Here is an 18,074-nt window from a genome sequence, read left to right as displayed (position 1 = left end):
TTCATGTTAAGGAGGAAGAAGAAGAAGCGCTTCTACACTTTACTGAGGAGGAAGCGGGCCCACACAGTTCTTGCATTAAAGAAGAATTGGATGACATCAAGTGGCCTCTGACCTTTAGCCCCTTGAAGAGTGAAGAAGACAAAGATGGAAGTGAGGACAGCGGAGGGGCAGAGCTTACAAGTAGCAGAAAGTCAACGGAAGGTGACGGAGGAGCACGAGCAGACGCCCTCTTAGCACCACTGTCGGATGTGGGCGACGACATGACGTCGCACCCAAACTGAGGAGGATGAACACTCGCAAAGTCATGTGACTTGCCACACCGATGACAACAAAAGCACGGAATGCGAGTTCCAAATGGAATGACACATGAGAAGGCACACTGGGGCCAAAGCTTTGTGGGCAAAGATTCACTCAGAAAGGACAAATAAGGACACAGGCCAAAAGACATCCTGGGGAGAAACCTTTCGCCTGTTCACTTCCTTGGAAAGCAAAGTTTAGCAACGCACAACAAAGCGCACACTGGAGAAAAAATGTTTGGATTCGACACGAAGGGACATTGAACGAGGCGCGCACAAATATACACAGGAGAGAAACCTTTGGCCTGCTCCATTTGCGGCAAAGCCTTCTCTCAAACGGAAAGTTGAACAATCCACACAAGAAAACACACCGGAGAGAAGAAATCTTTGGCCTGCTCACTTTGTGGTCAAATATTCTTTTTAAAGACAAGTTTCAGAGTGCAGGAAAAATCGCACGCTAGGGAAAAACCTTTCCCACGCTCCGTTTGTGGGAAAGCACAATTTAACCACGCACAGCGGCCGGAGAGAAAGCTTTGACCTGCTCAGTTTGTGGCAAAAGCTTCTCTTTGAAAGGACAATTGGCGAGGCGGGAGAGAAACCTTTTCCATGCCTGCTTTGTGGCAAAAGATTGATTCTCAAGGAAGCGACGTTTAGGAAGTCACACACAAGGCAACACACTGGAGAGAAGCCATTCACTTGCAGTGTCTTGTGGAGCAAGAGATTCTTTCATAAGATTGATGTGAAATGTGCAGTGGTCAATTGGATGTCGAACTTGACTAGCTGGAAGAGTGAGTGCAAATGGGACTCAAGTACGGTAGAGGAATGGGAGACGTCCCTCCTCTGCAACTGGCTCCTAGGCTGAGCTCAGGCACCAAACTACTGACCAAAGAGCACGGAGATGCGCTAAAGAGCCACGTACCGATCTTTTTCTATTATTATTATTTTTTTTGGGCGATGTGTGAGCATGTTTGCAACTCGACACTAAGTGTGGAAGTCGGCTTTCTTTATAGTTTTCCTGTTGAACATTTATGGCGTTCGAGCGCAAGTCACGTGACATGGACGTGGCTGCATTGGCACCTAGCCATTCAAAGAAGTCGTCAGAAGACTTGAAAGTCATCTTATTGAGTATTGCATCTCTTTTTTTCGACGTACACGGAAGCCAAGTCTCGCGGGTGAGTCTCTAAATGACGACCGCAAGATGGAGACACCCGTCCCGAATGGTTCAACTTCCTTCCGCAGCTGATCTACTTCCGGTTCGGAATTATTGATTTCGTTTTCGCTTTGCTTTTCCGACGTGGCCACACACTGGTCGCTTCATTCCTCTACCCAAGTTCGAATTGGGCGGATCGAAGCGTCGACACAGGACGTCCGTCCGAACTTGACTAGACTTAGACATCGTTTGTGACCTTTTCGTGCGCGGATCATCTCGCCTCAGTACACGTCGAAGCTTCTCTAGCTGCTAGTTTCTCTTATTTTAGCTAGCTAGCTAGCTAGCTAGCTAGCTAACCGCTTACAAAGAAAGACGTTCGCCTCGACGCATAGGCAAGGGAAGATCAAGTGAGTGGAAAGGGTTGGATCGTTGTGTGAAAATGTGTTCAAGAGGGCCCGCGCAGTGCGAGGAGGGAACAAAGGAGCGGCGAGGTCAACTGCCCGACGACGCCGTTTTCAACGAGACTCCACTTGTGGTCCACGCAGCAGGTCGGTTCACGATTCATTGGTCCTTTGCTCACGAGGGTCGCGTGCGTGTTGGAGCTGTCCTGTCCTGTCCTGTCCTGTCCTGTCCTGTCCTGTCCCGTCCCGTCCCGTCCCGTCCCGTCCCGTCCCGTCCCGTCCCAGCTGCCTGCCTTCAGGTCAACCCGAATCGGTCGCCAGACAATCTCAAGGCATTTAACTTATTTGATGGCTTCTCGAGAAATGGAGGTGTTGGTGTGGATTTCTTTTCATTTGTTGCAAAAATATGCTTTTAAATGACAGGAGAACAGTTCTATTGATTATTTCTGGTGGTGACTCAATGAGACACACCATCAGTCACAACAGGAGACTTTAGCAAAATGTGTCTTGCGTCCCGCAGATGTCACGGAAGGAGCTCTCGGTTCTTGGCAGCGGCGGCAGCTGCAGTCACTCCACATCAAGCAGGAGGAGTGGCCCAAGCCGTGTCACATTAAAGAGGAGGAGGAGGAGGAGGAGGAGCAGGAGGATGAAATCACCACGTTTCAGTTGACTGACGTCAGTGTGAAGTTTGAGGAAGGTGAGGGAGAACACAGCGGAGGATCAAACCGTCAATCAGATAGCGACGACGCCGCCTCGCACTCTTCTTACCACGACGACGATGGACGCGCTCGACGCGACGTGACCGGTCAGACTGACAAAACCCCACGTGTGAAATGTTCTCAGTGTGACAAAACCTTTGTCTACAAGTCAAGGTTGAAAAGACACTTGAGAACGCACACTGGAGAAAAACCATTTAGCTGTTCCCTGTGCGGTAAAAGCTTCTCTCTCAAGGCACATTTAACGGCACACCACACCACGCACACCGGAGAAAAACCTTTTGCCTGCTCGGTTTGCGATCAGAGATTCGCCAGAAAAGAACATTTAACAAGGCACGCAAAAAGACATAATGGAGAGAAACCCTTTCCCTGCTCAATCTGCGGTAAAAGCTTCTCCGAAAAGACCCATTTGAAGATACACACCGGCACGCACACGGGAGTCAAGCCATTCGCCTGCTCAGTGTGTGGCAAAAGCTTCACTCTGAATTCACTGTTAACAAGGCACACGCAAACGCACGCCGAAGAAAAACCTTTTGTCTGCTCTGTTTGTGGGAAGAGATTTGGTCACAAGGGAGATTTGACAAAACACACGCGAACGCATGCGGAAGAGAAACTGTTTGTCTGCTCCGTTTGTGGTAAAAGATTCACCCTGAAAGAAGGTTTGACCAAACATTCCAAAACGCACACGGGAGAAAAACCTTGCGCTTGCCCAGTCTGTGGCCAACGCTTCTCGGAAAAGGCCCGCTTAACCAGACACGTCAGAACACACACGGGGGAAAAACCGTTCGCGTGCTCACTCTGCGGTCAAAGGTTTTCCGAAAAGGCCCGTTTAACGCGACACGCGCGGACGCACACTGGAGAGAAGCCCTTTGCGTGCTCCATTTGTGGGAAAACCTTCAACCGAAAGACCACGTTGAAAGCGCACACCCGAACCCACACTGGAGAAAAGCCTTTTGGCTGTTCACTTTGCGGCCAAAGATTCTCAACCAACGGCAATCTAACCATCCACATGAAAAGACACGGCGGAGAGAAGCCTTTCACTTGCTTATTCTGCGGCAAAATGTTCCGGGAGAATGGACTTTTAAAAATGCACACGAGGAAGCACACTGGAGAGCAGCCATTTGCCTGCGCGCTTTGCGGCAAAAAGTTCTCCCAGCGGGCCGAGTTGACCAAACACGCAAGGACGCACACCGGAGAGAAACCTTTTGCCTGTTCAGTGTGCGACAAAAGATTCAACGAGAGCGGCCATCTCACCAGGCACACGAGAACCCACACGGGAGAGAAACCGTTTGTCTGCTCACTTTGCGGCAAACGATTCGCCGAGAATGGCCACTTAAGACGACACACCAGAGCACACGCGGAGGAGCAGCCGGCCGGTGGCTCGCAGCCGGCCGGTGGCTCGCAGCCGGCCGGTGGCTCGCAGCCGGCCGGTGGCTCGCAGCCGGCCGGTGGCTCGCAGCCGGCCGGTGGCTCGCAGCCGGCCGGTGGCTCGCAGCCGGCCGGTGGCTCGCAGCCGGCCGGTGGCTCGCAGCCGGCCGGTGGCTCGCAGCCGGCCGGTGGCTCGCAGACGGCCGGTGGCTCGCAGCCGGCCGGTGGCTTGCAACGGGTGTGATGAACGACAAATGAGTAGCTGGAGACGCTCAAGTGTGACGCTCCCTGTGGCACCGCAGGAGGGCGCTGTTGGACAGGGCATTTCCAGTATAAATAGATAGTCCCCAGTTACCGTGAAGTGGCAAATTCTGCCCAGGGAGATTGCTGGGCGCACGCCATCTGGCAATCTGGTAATGATTGCTTTTGTATTTAAGTGGTTGGTTGTTTTTTTTTCTCTGGAATGATTATCGTCTGGTAAACGTGTTTTATATGACAGGGTGGATTAGTGGTCGAGGCTTCGCGTTGAAGCGACTGGGTTTGGGTGTGCGACACTTCAGGTGGGCGCTATTCTCCTGTTTCTAAGCGTTCCATATTAAAATGGAGTTTCAACTGTTTAAGGACACGCGTTTGCTTTTTACAGTTGCTCAGGTGTACCGTTGCCTGCTGTTCTTAGTTGTGGTTTTGTTGTTTTGGTTAGGCCGCCGCCACGCTTGGGTCCTGTAAAGGCGGATCAACCTCGTGACTCTTTTCTCCGTTTGTCCCGTAACGTGCCACTAATAAACCTTGTAAAGTTCATTTCTTCTTGCTTCATTCATCGGGAGAGCGACCACCTGCGCTACATTCAGTTCATGTACAAGCTTGACTTGTGCGTGTTGTGCCCAGCAGACGTGGGTGAAGAAGATCTTGAGCAGAAGCCGTGGAGCTCCTCCATGATGCAGCAGCGGGAAGCAGAGCCCCCAAACATGAAAGAAGAAGGGCAGGAGGAGGACGTCCCCGGCTTTCCTTTGACCGTTATCGTGAAGAGCGACGACGACGACCCCGCGGGAGGTCGCCAATCGGACAGCCTCGTAGCGCCACGCTCGGAGAGTGACGACGCCACGTCGCGCTCCCGGGACACTGACGATGATGCTCAACGCGCAAAAGGTGATCTGTGGAGTCGCGCTGACAAAAAACACGTCAAATGTTCACAATGTGACAAAAGCTTTGATCGAAAGTCACTCTTGATAAGACACACAAGAAGCCACACGGGAGAAAAACCTTTTGCCTGCTCGCTTTGCGCCAAGGGATTCTCGTTGAAGACCAATTTAACGATGCACGTAAGGACACACACCGGGGAAAAACCCTTTGCCTGCTTCGTGTGTGGTAAAAGATTTGCTAAAAACACCAATTTAACCATTCACACGAGAACACACACTGGAGAGAAACCTTTTGCGTGCTCCTTTTGTGGGAAAAGATTCACTCAGAAGGGAGATTTGACAATGCATACCAGAACGCACACGGGAGAAAAGCCTTTTGGCTGCTCCGCATGCGGCAAACGATTTACGGAGAAGAAAAATCTAACCACGCACGCTCGAACGCACACTGGTGAGAAACCGTTCAAGTGCAGCGTGTGTGACAAAAGCTTTTATGTCAAGCGCGAGGTGAAGCGACACAGGTGTGCCGGTGAGAAGAGCGACGCTCGCTCAAGCTCTTGAGCCAACGCAAGGAAAGAAAGCTTTTCCATCAATAAACTGGGCGAGTGAAGAAGCGCGTGCACGGTGGCGTGCGACTGAGTCACTTCTGTCAAAAGTCGACTCCAGGTCATCTGGTGACTTCCTTGAACGCTTCCTGTTTAGCACTCAAGTGAGCTGCCACTTCAGCGTGTGTGTGAGCGTGTGCGTGGGGGTTGTGTGTCACCGTGTGTGTGTGTGTGTGTGTGTGTCCAAAATTCATCCCGACAACCACAAAGAGGTATTTGCTGTCACATGTTGAAATGATTTTGGTGTGTGCAGATTTCCTACAAAGTGAAACATCCATTTTAGTGATGGAAAAAAAAGAAGCACTTCCACCCAATCTTCAGTCATGAATGAACCGCAGCGAATTGGACGTATGGAAAAGCTGAGTTCCTTCTCTCGGATTGCAATCAAGTCAGCAGTCCGACTCCAGGCGAGCATGGCAAAACGTCCGGAAGTGGCGAGCCTTCCCAGCAGGGCGAAGCATCTTCCAGGAGGAAGCCGGCCAGCCAGCCGGCCAGCCAGCCAGCCAGGACAAGAACCACTGTGAGCAAAAAGAACAGAAAGGCGACCGACCGCTCTATTCTTCGGACCGATGAGTCCAATGTTGACCTTTTGACAAGGCGTCTCAATAGTTACAAGTGGCACAAGAAAACCAATATTGAGCGTCAAAACTCGGTGACAATTGTCAAGGTATTTCTTTATTTTCGTTTGGACTTTTCTTGGCCTGCTGGGGCTTACAGTCGGGGATATTTGTCAACAAACGGCGTGAAGCCTTTGGAGCCCTTTTTTTATTCCCTGTGACAGAGGCCGACAGAAATCCGCTGCACTTGACCTGAGAGAGAACCGCAGGCCTCGCTCACGCTGAATCCAAGACGGACGGACGGACACTTGAGAGCGGTAAAGGTTGGACCCTTACGATGCTTTCTACTTTCAAATGTACACTCAATGACAAGACAATTGCCGCCTTCTCGCAAAATAGCTATTTGCTTTTTGCATTCATTTCATGCATTTTTCAGTCAAACTGTTTATTGCTTCTGTTGCACGTTAGGTAAAGCTGGTAGCAGTACAAGAGGGAGGGAGGGAGGCAGGGAGGGGCAACATTGAGGTTTCCAACATTCCACACGCAGCACACCCGGCAGGTCAAAGCATTCTCTAGCGCGTGTGTGTTGGTGTGTGCTTTGTTAACTCGTCTCTTCGAGTGAATATTTGACCGCAGATTGAGCAGACAAAAGGTTTCTCCCCAGTGTGAACTTTGCTGTGTATTGTCAAATGTCCCTGATAAGGAAAGCTGTTGCCGCAAACTGTGCATGCGTAAGGTTTCTCCCCAATGTGTGTTTTTAGGTGTTCTCTCAAATCTCTTGTTACCGAGAAACTTTGACCACAAATAGTGCATGCATAAGGTTTCTCACCCGTGTGACTTCTCATGTGGACTGTCAGTTGACTCTTATGAGAGAATCTTTGACTGCAAAGCGAGCAGGCAAAAGGCTTTTCTCCAGTGTGTGTTCTTGAGTGTATAGTTAAGTTGCCCTTCTGGGAGAATCTTTGACCACAGTCCGAGCAGGCCAAGGGTTTCTCCCCACTGTGTATTCTCGCATGATTTCTCAAGTCTCTCTTTACGGAGAATGTTTGACCGCAAACTGAGCAGGCAAAAGGTTTCTGTCCGGTGTGTGTTATTGTGTGTTTTGTCAAGTGACTTTTATAGGAGAATCTTTGATGACAAACTAAGCAGGCAAAAGGTTTCTCGCCAGTGTGTATTCTCACGTGTCGTTTCAAAACCCACCTGTCAGCAAACGTTTTACCGCACTGACGACATTTGCAGCGCTTGTTGCCAGTGTCAACTGTCACATCAGCGTCAGACTCATCATCGTCGTCGTCATCATCATCGTCGCACCCCGATAGTGGAGCCGAGAGGCCGTCTGCCTGTGACGCTCCATCGCCCTCTGCTGTCACTTGTTGACTTGAGCTGCCGCCGCCGCCGCCGCCGCCGCTTGGAGGCTCCGTCCCTCTGCTCTCCCCACTCTGAACTTCACCACCTTCACTCTTCAGAGGGTCAAAGGTGAATGGCCAAGCGGTGAGATGCTCCTCCTCCTCCTCCTCTTTGACGTGCTCCTCTTCCTCCCCTTTCATGCCAGGAGACTGCAGCAGGTCTTCCGCTTGATTGTGGGGGGCCTCTTCATCTTCTGCTTCAGGTGAGCAAAACAACAAGGTTTGGTCGGGTGGTACTAAAATGATTCATCTCACGATTGTGAGGCAAAAAGGTTTTCGGCCCGTGCTCTGGATCACCTTCTTCACTCTTGACGATGACATGGGTCAAGGGAAAGGCGCTGATATCCCCCTGCCGTTTGTCGTCTTCCGTGATGCCAGGCGGGTCGGGCTCCCGCCGCTCGACATGAAGATCCTCCTCGTCGGTGAAGTCTGCAGGATGCAAGAAGACCATTGCCGAGGCTTTAAACACGCACTTGTGTCTGGCAGATCCAACTGAGCCAGTGACATTTTGAATCGGGCCGGACGAGCCGTATCAAGTCAAAGTCATTTGCCAGGTGGACATCATTCAAAATTGGAAATGAAGCTACGCCGCTTTGTGAATCCGTCTGGACGGGCAACAGACAAAGTCCACACGGCCCCTCTTTTTCTCCCAACACCATTGTCAATGGTTACAAAGGAGTTGGTGAGCGTTTAGCTGTAGCAGCCCACTTCCAGGCAATCAAACCAAACACAATGTGGACATGGAATCGGGGAAGCTCCGTGTTATTGGACGCTCCCGGCCGGCTGTGGATTTCCTCTAAATGCCCTGTTTGACGAATCTGTGTGGAATGAACCACCTCCAAACCCAAGGAAGGACATTTGACCTCTCTCTACGCGGTAGGACACAGCACGACACGACACGACCGTGCACTCGGTCGACTATTCGCACACTTTGACACGTACTCATCAGGTGATTTGGAAGCTTGCACGTTTTTCACATTTCCCAGTCGTTCGCCTTCCGAGTCAAGGCAAGCTACCGCTGGAGTACACAATCTTTTGTAAAGGCAAAACGCGCTCAGTCATCATGATGGAAAACAGAAAGGAGTAAGTCAAGTGACGCAACCTTTGCGGTGGAACGCAACTCGAGGCTTCTTGCAAACACCATCCGGTTGTTGACCTTTTCGCCTGTTCCTTGTTGTGGTTTCACAAACTTCTTCCTCGTAATCTTCTTCTTTGACGCGTTTAGCACACATTTTACACGACAATCAACAACACTTGACACTCGCAGACAGTCTCGCTAACACGCCCGTCCGTCCGTCCGTCCGTCTCTTTGTTAGCGGCAAGCGAGCTAAGCTAAGCTAAGCTCTCGGGACGTTTCAACGTGCGCTGCTGACACGAGTTGAGACTGATTCAAGTAACGATCATGATATCTGTCTTTGTATATTACGTCAAGTAGTGATGGAAGTCCTGTGTCGCGTTTCTAGTATGTTCCAAAATGTTTCCGACAACACGTCATCCGAATGTTTCTACTTCCGTCTCTTTTGTGACGTAACGTCCCGTCACACAACACCCTGGCTGACGCGATACGGCCATCTAGCGGCGATGACGGCAAATAGCACAAACTGCTCACTCACCATCGGCAAACGCAAGTGTTGGATGAGGCATTTTCTTACTAGGCGCAATGTTCCAACTGCGCACTCGGTCCAATTGATAGGAAAAATAATATCCCTACTCTCAGCATTGTGATGCATATTAAGTTGGACCAAGCGGAGTTGCCGTACTTCGTCGCACTTGTCTGCTGCGGTGCGGCTACGCTAAGCGAACGGGCTTCGATAAATAACGTCCTAAATTCTGCAGAACGCATCGGAATCTTTAGGGGAGTAGAAATCATGAAGTAAGTTTTCGTGGCCGGATCAAGTCCTCTCGATGCACACTGAATATTCTCAATTTAACATAGCTTAGCTCGCTTGCTAGCCAGGGCTAACAGTCGCGCGTCTGTTAGCATCACGAAGCTAATTTGAGAACAAATGGGAATGTAAACAACTTGTGATCGTCGTGTGAAAATGTGTGCCGAATGTGTGAAAGAAGAAGATTATGAAGAGGAACTTTGTGGACCGAACGAGCGACAATGGCTGCATGCACATTGCAACAAGTCTCGAGTTGAGTTCCACGGAAAAGGTTTGTTCCTTTTGTACTCTCACCAATTGACTTTTCTTTTTTTTCTTTTTTTTTGAATAATCACAGTCACTGACATGCTGTACGTATTTTCACATTTTATTGAGTGACAAGTTTAACTCAAGCGAGTAGCTTTATATATTTACACTTCTCTCCAATCGCCTCTCCCCCCTTGAGCCCTCACCCTCAAATACCACAATTATTCTTATTTATTTGTGTATTTGTATGTTCATCCATTTATTTTCGTCCAGATCCAGCCTGATCATTTATTAGTTGATATTATCTACAGTGGGTGTAGAAAGTCTACACACGTCTGATCAATTGCAAATCAGAAATTAGATGGACAAAGCTTTTATTGCAATTCTCAGTCCTTTCAGCTATGGCACTTTTCATGTTAACTAGTTTATTCATGTTCTTTTAGACAAGATTGATACTTTTTTTTTTTTTTTTTTAATTCTATTCAACAGGTTTATTCATGTTTGTTTAGCCAAGAGTGGTACAAAGAACAAAAAAGATCTTGAATTATTTGTTTTGAATAAACCTTTCGGTAAACTAATGTCATGATTTTCCAGGAGTGTGCTGACAGACTGAACTGAGCACTTTTGTTATTCAAAACTAATACCTATTTATAGATTATTTGTGGTATTGAATCAATAAAACATCCTCCATTGTATTTCAGAGCAGCCACACTTCAAAGAGGAAGAGCAGGGGGGAGGAGACGTCAGTGAGTTTCCATTGACTTTTGTCGTCGTCAAGATTGAAGGTGAAGACAACTGTGAAAGTGAGGAGAAAGAGCCGTCAAGAAGAAGCAGCAGCAGCAGCAACACCACCACCAGCAGCAGCAGCACACCTCAACCCCTGACAGCAGAAGGTGATGGAGAGCTCTGTGGAGGAGCCCCATCCCACAGCCCCTTGGCTCCACTCTCGGACGGTGATGACATAACGTCACACTCTTCTGAAACTGAGGATGAACACGCTCATGCGGACATGCCATTTCACATTGACAAAAAGTATGGCAAATGTTCACATTGCGACAAATTGTTTTACAAGTCATCACTGAAAAGACACACAAGAACACACACGGGAGAGAAACCTTTTGCCTGTTCAGTGTGTGCTAAAACATTCTCGAGAAAGGGAGATTTAGCAACACACCAAAGAACACACACAGGGGAGAAACCATTTGTCTGCCTTTTTTGTGGCCGAAGATTCACTCAAAGTAACACTTTGACCGCACACGCTAGAACGCACACTGGTGGGAGACCTTTTGCTTGCACCCTTTGTGATAAAAGATTCACTCAGAGAGCCAATTTAATAGCACACACAAGAACACACACTGGAGAACAACCGTTTGCCTGCTCAGTTTGCGGCCAAAGATTCTCCATCAAAGCAAATTTAACAACACACACAAGAACGCACACTGGAGAGAAACCTTTTGCCTGCTCAGTTTGTGGGCGAAGATTCTCTGTGAAGAGAAATCTCATGAGACATACAAGAAGACACACTGGCGAGAAACCTGCCAGTTGCAATGTAGCCAGTCTGTGACTTTTCAACCATTAAAATGGTATACCACTATTTAAAGGCATGCTTGAAGAAAAAAAGAACACACAAACGCACAGATGCAATCTAAATCAATCAACTTGTATTCAGTCCTAGGTCCAGTTTGTATTTGGCTGCGATTTTTGATGTACAATCTGCGATGATAAAGCAGTGATGTTCGTTTGGGAAGGAAGGAAGTGAGTTGAGGTAAGTTAAGCTAGATAGGCCATGTCCAAATCCCCGTTTTCGACTGGTGCTCTTTGCAATTCCACGCGGAGTCAGATGTTGGTTGGTAATGAAAGTGTTGAACGGCGAGGAGCATTTAAGGTTGCGGTCAAAGCAATTGCTCACAAGTCTTCATCGCCAAGGCAGCACTTTATTGGGCGGCCGCTGTAACAATGAACAAATCAATCAATACCAAAGGAGTATAAATGCGGAAGTGACGGATAGACTATGCGGAAGTGACGTCGGACTATGCGACATGACAGGCGCGCGGGGCATAGTCGGGAGCAGCCGTGAGTGAGGATTGCGGCAAAATGTTACTAGCGCAGCCGCTCTTCGTCTCCTGTTCGCGGTAGACAAACCGAAGCATCCTCCTTCGCCATTATCCTGCACGAAAAGGTTCTTGATGAAAAGTTGGCGTCAGCTTCAAGTCGTCTCGATGCATTCTCAATTCAGCTTAGCTAGCTTAGCTGGATAGCCGCGAACGCAGAGACGCCTTTCGTTTTTTCTTCTTCTTCTTCTTCTTCTTCTTCCCAGCACAGCGCTCAGTGTGCTGCTTATCGCGTGCGTCACAATGTGTGCAAAACGTGTGAAAGAGGAGGACGTTTGTGGAGTTAAAGAGGAAGAGTTCGAGGAGGAAGTTTGCGGAGTTAAAGAGGAAGAGTACGAGGAGGACGTTTGTGGCGGCGTTACAGAGGAGAAGGAGACGCAAGTCCTGGACGCCCGAGTTGCGCTCCACGGAGCAGGTTTGTTGAGCTCGTTTGCCGAAGCAGGTGACACGTGACGCTTCCTTTTCGGAATCGCTTGCGCCATTTGCTCGCGTTGTTGCTCTTGAGTTGTTGTTGACCAATGGATGACATACATCTCTCTGATCATTATGGAGCAAGACAGGAAGAGAGGTCGTTCTTCTGACATGTGGGAATACTTCAGTCTGATCACCCCCGATAAGGTACGTGCCAGCCGGCCAGCCAGCGCGCCAACGTCGACACGGAGGAGCCGAGCGAGGAACTTGAACTCGCTTTTTGATACGCGCTTCCGCCCAGGTCCAGTGCTTGGTGTGCTCGGCCGAACTCAAGTACCACGGCAATACGTCGTCCATGGTGAGGCACTACACGGCCAGGCACGGACCCGCTCTGAAACAGGGCACCGCAAGTGAGTGGAGTTTGGCCAAGGGCGGCGAGCTGAGCACCTTTGCCCGTCCGTCCGTCATTTGTTTGTCTTGCCATTCAGCGGGCCGCAAGCAGGAGCTGGACGAAGCGCTGGCCAACATGGTGGTGAAAGACTGGCAACCTTTTTCCGTGGTGGACGACTGCGGCTTCAAGGCGCTGGTGGCGTCGCTGGATCCCGCCTACGTGCTCCCGTCCAGACGGGCCCTCAAGAAGATGGTGCTGGAGAAATACGAGGAGGAGCGGAGCAAGGCCGAGGCGGCCGTGCGCCAGGCCGAAGCCGTCAGCCTGACCGCCGACACGTGGAGCTCGGCGGGGGCCGACGCCTGCCTGGCGGTCACCTGCCACTTTCTGGACCAGGCCATGAGAGTGGCCACGGTGCTTCTGGGCGTGCGGCCTCTGCCGCAATCGCACACGTCCGCTCACGTGGCCGACAGCTTGACGGCGCTCATGGAGGAGTGGGCCATCGAGGGCAAGGTGACTTCCATCGTGACCGACGCCGCGCCCCATATGGTGGCCTCGGTGCGCGATCTCAATTTGAGACACGCGCTCTGCTTTGCCCGCTCGCTCAATTTGGTGGTCAAGAAGGCTCTGGACGCCACGGCGGGCCTGCAAGAGCTCCGCGGCAGGGCGCGCCACCTGGTGGCTCTCTTCAAGAGCAGCGCCGGCGCCAGAGAGAAGCTGAGACAAGCGCAGGCGCAGACGGACGCTCCGGCCGCGCCGCTCGTCCAGGAGGCGGACGCGCGCTGGACCAGCACCTTCCTCATGCTCCAGCGCCTCTCGGAGCAGCGACGGTGCGTGGGCGCGGCGCTCGCCGGCCTGGAAACGCCGCCGCCGCTGTCCTCTCAGGACCACGAAACGGCGGCCGCGTGCCTGCACCTGCTGGCGCCCTTCTACCAGGCCAGCCTGGAGATGGCGCAGGAGAAGAGACTGTCGGCCTCCAAGGTGATCCCCATCACCAAAATGCTGCTGCTGCACTTGCACGAGGCCAACGAAAAGAGCAGCCACGCCACGGCCAAGCAGCTGGCGCACAACCTGCTCTCGGCCATGCGGGAAAGGTTCGACACGCTGGAAAGCCAGACGGCCTTGACCCTCTCCACCCTGCTGGATCCACGATTCAAAACCTTCGGCTTCTACGATCAAGCGCGCGCGCAGACCTCCCTCAAACGCCTGGCGGCCCAGTGCTCGCAGGTCATCATGCGCGCGCCCGCCCAAGAGCGGCCCTTTGCGTCGGCGCCCTCGTCGCCGGCCAACGTCGCCGGTGGGTGAGATCGCCGAAGGCGGCGGCAAAAGCGCTACAGTGGCGGCGGCAAAAGCGCTACAGTGGCGGCAAAAGCGCTACAGTGGCGGCAAAAGCGCTACGGCGACGCTAACCCTAACCCTAACCCTAACCCTGTTTGCACCCGCGCCAGGTATCGACCTCTGGGAGAGCCTGGACAGAGACGCCTCGGAAGCCATGCGGCGCTCGCGCAACGCCTCGGTGGACGCCACGCTGGAAGTGCAGCGCTACGTGAGCGACCCGCCCCTGGGGCGAGCGGAAGACCCGCTGGCCTACTGGCTGAGCCATCGCAACGTTTACCCGCATCTCTTCCGGCTGGCCAAGCATTTCCTGTGCACGCCGGCGTCGTCGCTTCCTTGCGAGCAGGTCTTCTCCAAATGCGGAGAACTTGCCAGCAAGAAGAGAAACCGACTCAGCCCCAAAAGTGTGGAAATCGTCACATTCCTCAATCAAAGTCTCTGAGCTTTGATGGCAATTTTCTAAATGTAATTAAATGTAGTGTTTAGAGAAGTCTTTTTGTTTTGCTTTGTTTCGCTTTTCTAACAGCTGTTAGACGGGAACGTGGATTCTCGCCTTGGTGCCGCTTCCACCTCAAGGCAGGCCAAACTGCGTATGATCGCTGAGTGCGTCTGACACGACCAAAAAGAAAACAAAGGGGACCTGGGTAGAAGGAAGAGATAATTTTCTTTGATCGAAACAAATACCTAATCATCATACTTGTAGTGAGCGTTCAAAGTTTTTTCGACTTGTGATGGTGAAGGAGCATGTGCTGTGTACTGCTATTACCGCTAGATGGCAGTAACGCCAAGGCTATGAAGTTCTCCGAGCGGATGTTGCATGGAAGAGTACCGGGAACTCAACGTTGCGGTTCCGTGATATCAACACTAGTTTGGACGCCCTACCTAAATTCTCGTCGCGCGCGGATGGATGTAGATGAACCAGAGTTAAACGTCACCCTTGAAAGAGTGCTTTCCGGATAAACTCCGCCGCCGTACGTTCTACCGAGCTTAGCTTAGCTTTTATTAGCCGCCCAGTGTTTCTCTCTCCCTGGCTCTGGCTCTGGCTTCGGCTTCCCTTGCCACCTTTGGGGAAACCGTGTCACTTGAGGGTGTTCGCTTAAATTGTTTGTGTGAAAATGGGCACAACGAGTGGAACAAATGAGAACGAGCATCAAGGTCAACTACAGGACGCGGTTCTCCAGCATCCTCCAGTCGTGTTGCACACTGCAAGTTCGTTTCCTTCATTTCTCTCTGTCTCTCTCTGTCTCTCTCTGTCTGTCTGTCTGTCTGTCTGTCTGTCTGTCTGTCTGTCTGTCTGTCTGTCTGTCTGTCTCTCTCTCTCCAGCTACTAAGTGTGACCTTGAACTTAGTTAAGTCAGTCATTGGTCAATCTATCTTGATGTTATGTAGAAGACTTTTTTCCTTTTCTTTATTTTGATCTTATCATTTAGTAGCTTACTGTTGAAAGCTGCCTCACCTTGATGAGGACCAATCAAGAATATCCCATCATAAACTTTAGCAAGAAGACCTAGTGACAAGAGTAAGACTCGTCCAGAACATGTATTTTGGTGTCTTGCAGGCGTCACAGGTGGAGATGTCGGTCCTGAGCGGCACGACTCGGAATTGGCCAACGTCAAAGAGGAGGAGTGGGAGGGGCCAGAGCCTGCCCACATGAAAGAACGGGAGCTCGAGCTGCAGCTTCCTCGCGTCAAAGAGGAAGAACAGGAGCTTCCGTTCATTGGCATCGTTGTGAAAAGCGAAGACGGTGAGGGCGAGCCCGATGGGTCAGAGCAGAGCAGACGGCCATCAGAGCCTAATGAAGATGATGCGCATCCAAACGCAAAACTAGATGACTGGTCAATGATGTTCACCTGATCCTTCTGTGCGTTTGCACGAAAAGCCGCCGTAAGCGGCCGGCCTCAACGCAAATGGCACTTTCTAGTCATGACAACTCTTTTCACTGACTGCTACAAACAAAAGCTATGGGACATTTGATTGATTTGTCTTCTTGTGTGTGTGTGTGTGTGTGTGTGTGTGTCCGGCAGACGTCAGTCAACAGGAGCCAGAGTCACCTCAGGCTAAGGAAGAGGAGGAGGAGCTCACCGAGATGCCGCCGACCGGCAAAGAGGGGCTTCGACGCGAGGAGGGCGGAGGGACGGGGCCTCTCGGCCGCAGCTCTACGACACCTGAAGGTGGCCCGGGCCACCCTGGAAGATCCCGTGCGGACGGCCTCTTGGCTCCGCTTTCCGATCACCGCCACGACATTTGGCACTCTGGTAATAACCGTGAGGATGACGGAGGACACTCTGGCAGCGTTTCATGTCAGACAGACAACCTGCGCTGGACATGTTCTCAGTGTGACAAAACATTTGAAGCCAAGTCCGATTTGAAAATGCACACTGGGGAAAAAGCTCTGGCCTGCTCGCTTTGTAGTCAAGGAGCCCCTTTGACCAACTCAATTGAGGAAAAACATTTTGCTTGCTCAGTCTGCCACTTGAAATTCCGGAAGCAGTGCAATTTAAAGGCCCACATAAGAACACACACAGGAGAGAAACCTTTTGCCTGCTCGGTCTGTGAGAAAAGATTTACGGAAAAGGGCCATCTGAGAACGCACTCAAGAACGCACACTGGGGAAAAACCTTTTGCCTGCTCAGTGTGCGAGCAGAGGTTCTCGGAGAAGGGAAGCTTACGAAAACACGCGAGAACCCACAGTGGGGAGAAACCTTTTGCCTGCTTGGTTTGTGCGAAAACCTTCACTCAGAAGGGACATTTGCGAAGGCATTCGAGAACGCACTCCGGAGAGAAGCCTTTCAGCTGCAATGTGTGCGCTAAACGCTTTGCCAATAAGTATCAGGTTACAATCCATCATTGTGCTGGTGGTGAGAAAAGCAGTGGGCATCAAGCTTCAAACAGACAGTGACCAAACAAAGTCAGCTAGCTGTTTTGTGGAAATATTCCACAGCCTTCCATTCGAAGGAAGGCCTCATTGGATTTGTCCCCTCTGACCAAATTCGTCTTTGAACTGTTTCGATCGCTTGGACCAACAACGGTGCTTTTTCAAGCGCTCTAGCACTAAAGTCCAGCTGGCATTTTGGATCAGCTAGCTAGCTGTACATTGGGGGCTGGCTGCATCATGTTGGCAATATGATTGCGACATGTAGCTAAAGAAATGACCGAGCTCATGAAAGAAGTAGATGCTGTAGCAATAAGCACGCTCAATGTATTCTTAGCTAATTCATTGTAATTAACCTTGATCATGTTCAATTCTGGATGATGATGCCGCGCGTAGATCGAGCTTTTCAACTGCTTTTGTCCGTGCTACCGCCAGTAGAGCAGAGCAGAGCAGAGGAGAGCTGTAAAAAGCCCCCTCCCTCCCTTCCTCCGGTCTGCAGGTGCTTTTTACTTTGTTTTTCTGCTCATCATAAGCAAAGATACGATTCGTTTGACAAATGAGTCATTTCATTGATTCCGTTGCGTTTTGTCAGTCGTCGAGCGAGGAAAACGCACAGCTAGGAGCTGAGCCATCTGCGCCTCCAAAGTGGCTTCTGTTGTTTGGTGCAGGTGGTGAATTTCTGCTATGGTGGCCCACTAGCTGTGCCTATGTTACAAAGCTCTGTATGCCGTGCCAGTGGTTCTGATTGACTAACTCGCTTTGTATCAATTAATACGAGTATGTACACATTGCTGTTGCTTATTTGTCCTTTCTTTCTTGACCCATTGGAGTGTTTGCAATTGCAACTGCGGTCTCAAGTTGAAGTCAAGTTCAAGCGCGCCTCGGGAGGGAGGTCGCACCCTCTTCCGTGTTGCACGCAAATGAATTCTTTGCTGACAAATATTTGCAGGAATCACAAGACGCTGGCGTCGCTGCAGGAGCAAAATGGCTGCCGGGGTTAAGCGCTTACGCCAAGCCATGCCTCCCCACCGCATCGCATCGCATCACTCCTTGTCGTGAACGACCAAAGGGGCCACGACGCTTCTTTAGTGTGTTCAAAAACATTTGCGCTGCATTTAACACGTGTGTTTGGACACTTAGATGTGTGCGCTGGCCGCAGGGAAGGGTTCTTTTGTTTTGCCTGCAATCTT

General features: G+C 50.8%; 5 protein-coding genes across 17 annotated transcripts; 4 read left to right on the top strand and 1 right to left on the bottom strand.

The window, feature by feature from the left end:
• Positions 1-1,540: 1,540 nt before the first annotated feature.
• On the top strand, positions 1,541-9,110 carry LOC133152688 (gastrula zinc finger protein XlCGF57.1-like). Of its 7 annotated transcripts, XR_009714180.1 has the most exons (6): positions 1,541-1,994; positions 2,368-2,544; positions 4,817-5,776; positions 5,926-7,705; positions 7,782-7,838; positions 7,908-9,110. XR_009714180.1 is itself a non-coding variant. In XM_061276521.1 (3 exons), the coding sequence occupies exons 1-3, from the start codon at positions 1,886-1,888 to the stop codon at positions 4,655-4,657; spliced, it is 312 nt and encodes a 103-aa protein (XP_061132505.1). In that variant the 5' UTR covers positions 1,543-1,885; the 3' UTR covers positions 4,658-4,729. The 7 variants fall into 7 exon arrangements, 2 of the variants coding, with proteins under 2 accessions (XP_061132503.1, XP_061132505.1); XR_009714181.1 differs by having other exon boundaries at positions 4,820-7,705; XR_009714177.1 differs by having other exon boundaries at positions 4,817-7,705.
• Positions 6,658-8,873, bottom strand: LOC133152705 (zinc finger protein OZF-like). Of its 2 annotated transcripts, none has more exons than XM_061276545.1 (3): positions 8,738-8,873; positions 7,933-8,064; positions 6,658-7,832 (listed from the first exon to the last, which is right to left on the bottom strand). In XM_061276545.1, the coding sequence occupies exons 1-3, from the start codon at positions 8,865-8,867 to the stop codon at positions 6,802-6,804; spliced, it is 1,293 nt and encodes a 430-aa protein (XP_061132529.1). In that variant the 5' UTR covers positions 8,868-8,873; the 3' UTR covers positions 6,658-6,801. The 2 variants fall into 2 exon arrangements, with proteins under 2 accessions (XP_061132529.1, XP_061132530.1); XM_061276546.1 differs by having other exon boundaries at positions 6,658-7,829.
• LOC133152718 (gastrula zinc finger protein XlCGF7.1-like) lies at positions 8,063-11,361 on the top strand. 4 transcript variants are annotated; one of them, XM_061276570.1, is made up of 3 exons: positions 9,161-9,508; positions 9,703-9,792; positions 10,474-11,361. In XM_061276570.1, the coding sequence occupies exons 2-3, from the start codon at positions 9,709-9,711 to the stop codon at positions 11,329-11,331; spliced, it is 942 nt and encodes a 313-aa protein (XP_061132554.1). In that variant the 5' UTR covers positions 9,161-9,508; positions 9,703-9,708; the 3' UTR covers positions 11,332-11,361. The 4 variants fall into 4 exon arrangements, with proteins under 4 accessions (XP_061132555.1, XP_061132554.1, XP_061132553.1 ...); XM_061276569.1 differs by having other exon boundaries at positions 9,700-9,792; XM_061276571.1 differs by lacking the exons at positions 9,161-9,508; positions 9,703-9,792 and adding an exon at positions 8,063-8,511 and having other exon boundaries at positions 10,469-11,361.
• A 152-nt stretch (positions 11,362-11,513) lies between these two features.
• Positions 11,514-14,502, top strand: LOC133152689 (E3 SUMO-protein ligase ZBED1-like). The gene is made up of 5 exons (XM_061276522.1): positions 11,514-12,293; positions 12,435-12,496; positions 12,591-12,699; positions 12,778-13,974; positions 14,126-14,502. Exons 1-5 carry the CDS (start codon positions 12,122-12,124, stop codon positions 14,452-14,454), a joined length of 1,869 nt encoding a protein of 622 aa, XP_061132506.1. The 5' UTR covers positions 11,514-12,121; the 3' UTR covers positions 14,455-14,502.
• Positions 14,503-14,811: 309 nt separating this feature from the next.
• LOC133152714 (gastrula zinc finger protein XlCGF17.1-like) lies at positions 14,812-17,675 on the top strand. Of its 3 annotated transcripts, none has more exons than XM_061276563.1 (3): positions 14,812-14,983; positions 15,571-15,756; positions 16,037-17,675. In XM_061276563.1, exons 2-3 carry the CDS (start codon positions 15,663-15,665, stop codon positions 16,909-16,911), a joined length of 969 nt encoding a protein of 322 aa, XP_061132547.1. In that variant the 5' UTR covers positions 14,812-14,983; positions 15,571-15,662; the 3' UTR covers positions 16,912-17,675. The 3 variants fall into 3 exon arrangements, with proteins under 3 accessions (XP_061132547.1, XP_061132546.1, XP_061132545.1); XM_061276562.1 differs by having other exon boundaries at positions 14,812-15,217; XM_061276561.1 differs by having other exon boundaries at positions 14,812-15,221.
• Positions 17,676-18,074: the final 399 nt, after the last annotated feature.

Source organism: Syngnathus typhle, linkage group LG4 (genome assembly GCF_033458585.1).
Source record: "Syngnathus typhle isolate RoL2023-S1 ecotype Sweden linkage group LG4, RoL_Styp_1.0, whole genome shotgun sequence".
In the NCBI taxonomy this organism is placed as follows: domain Eukaryota; kingdom Metazoa; phylum Chordata; class Actinopteri; order Syngnathiformes; family Syngnathidae; genus Syngnathus; species Syngnathus typhle.
This window is presented reverse-complemented; position numbering and strand designations above follow the sequence as displayed.

Coding starts and splice junctions, on each gene's coding strand:
- LOC133152688 (XM_061276519.1), top strand. CDS start 1,886: ATGTGTTCAAGAGGGCCCGCGCAGTGCGAGGAGGGAACAAAGGAGCGG. Junction 1,995..2,367: donor ACTTGTGGTCCACGCAGCAG/GTCGGTTCACGA, acceptor TGCGTCCCGCAG/ATGTCACGGAAGGAGCTCTC.
- LOC133152705 (XM_061276545.1), bottom strand. CDS start 8,867: ATGTGTGCTAAACGCGTCAAAGAAGAAGATTACGAGGAAGAAGTTTGT. Junction 8,065..8,737: donor AGTTGCGTTCCACCGCAAAG/GTTGCGTCACTT, acceptor TGCATCCTGCAG/ACTTCACCGACGAGGAGGAT. Junction 7,833..7,932: donor CATCGTCAAGAGTGAAGAAG/GTGATCCAGAGC, acceptor GCTCACCTGAAG/CAGAAGATGAAGAGGCCCCC.
- LOC133152718 (XM_061276568.1), top strand. CDS start 9,678: ATGTGTGCCGAATGTGTGAAAGAAGAAGATTATGAAGAGGAACTTTGT. Junction 9,793..10,468: donor AGTTGAGTTCCACGGAAAAG/GTTTGTTCCTTT, acceptor ATTGTATTTCAG/AGCAGCCACACTTCAAAGAG.
- LOC133152689 (XM_061276522.1), top strand. CDS start 12,122: ATGTGTGCAAAACGTGTGAAAGAGGAGGACGTTTGTGGAGTTAAAGAG. Junction 12,294..12,434: donor AGTTGCGCTCCACGGAGCAG/GTTTGTTGAGCT, acceptor TTATGGAGCAAG/ACAGGAAGAGAGGTCGTTCT. Junction 12,497..12,590: donor GTCTGATCACCCCCGATAAG/GTACGTGCCAGC, acceptor GCTTCCGCCCAG/GTCCAGTGCTTGGTGTGCTC.
- LOC133152714 (XM_061276561.1), top strand. CDS start 15,128: ATGGGCACAACGAGTGGAACAAATGAGAACGAGCATCAAGGTCAACTA. Junction 15,222..15,570: donor AGTCGTGTTGCACACTGCAA/GTTCGTTTCCTT, acceptor GGTGTCTTGCAG/GCGTCACAGGTGGAGATGTC. Junction 15,757..16,036: donor CGTTGTGAAAAGCGAAGACG/GTGAGGGCGAGC, acceptor TGTGTCCGGCAG/ACGTCAGTCAACAGGAGCCA.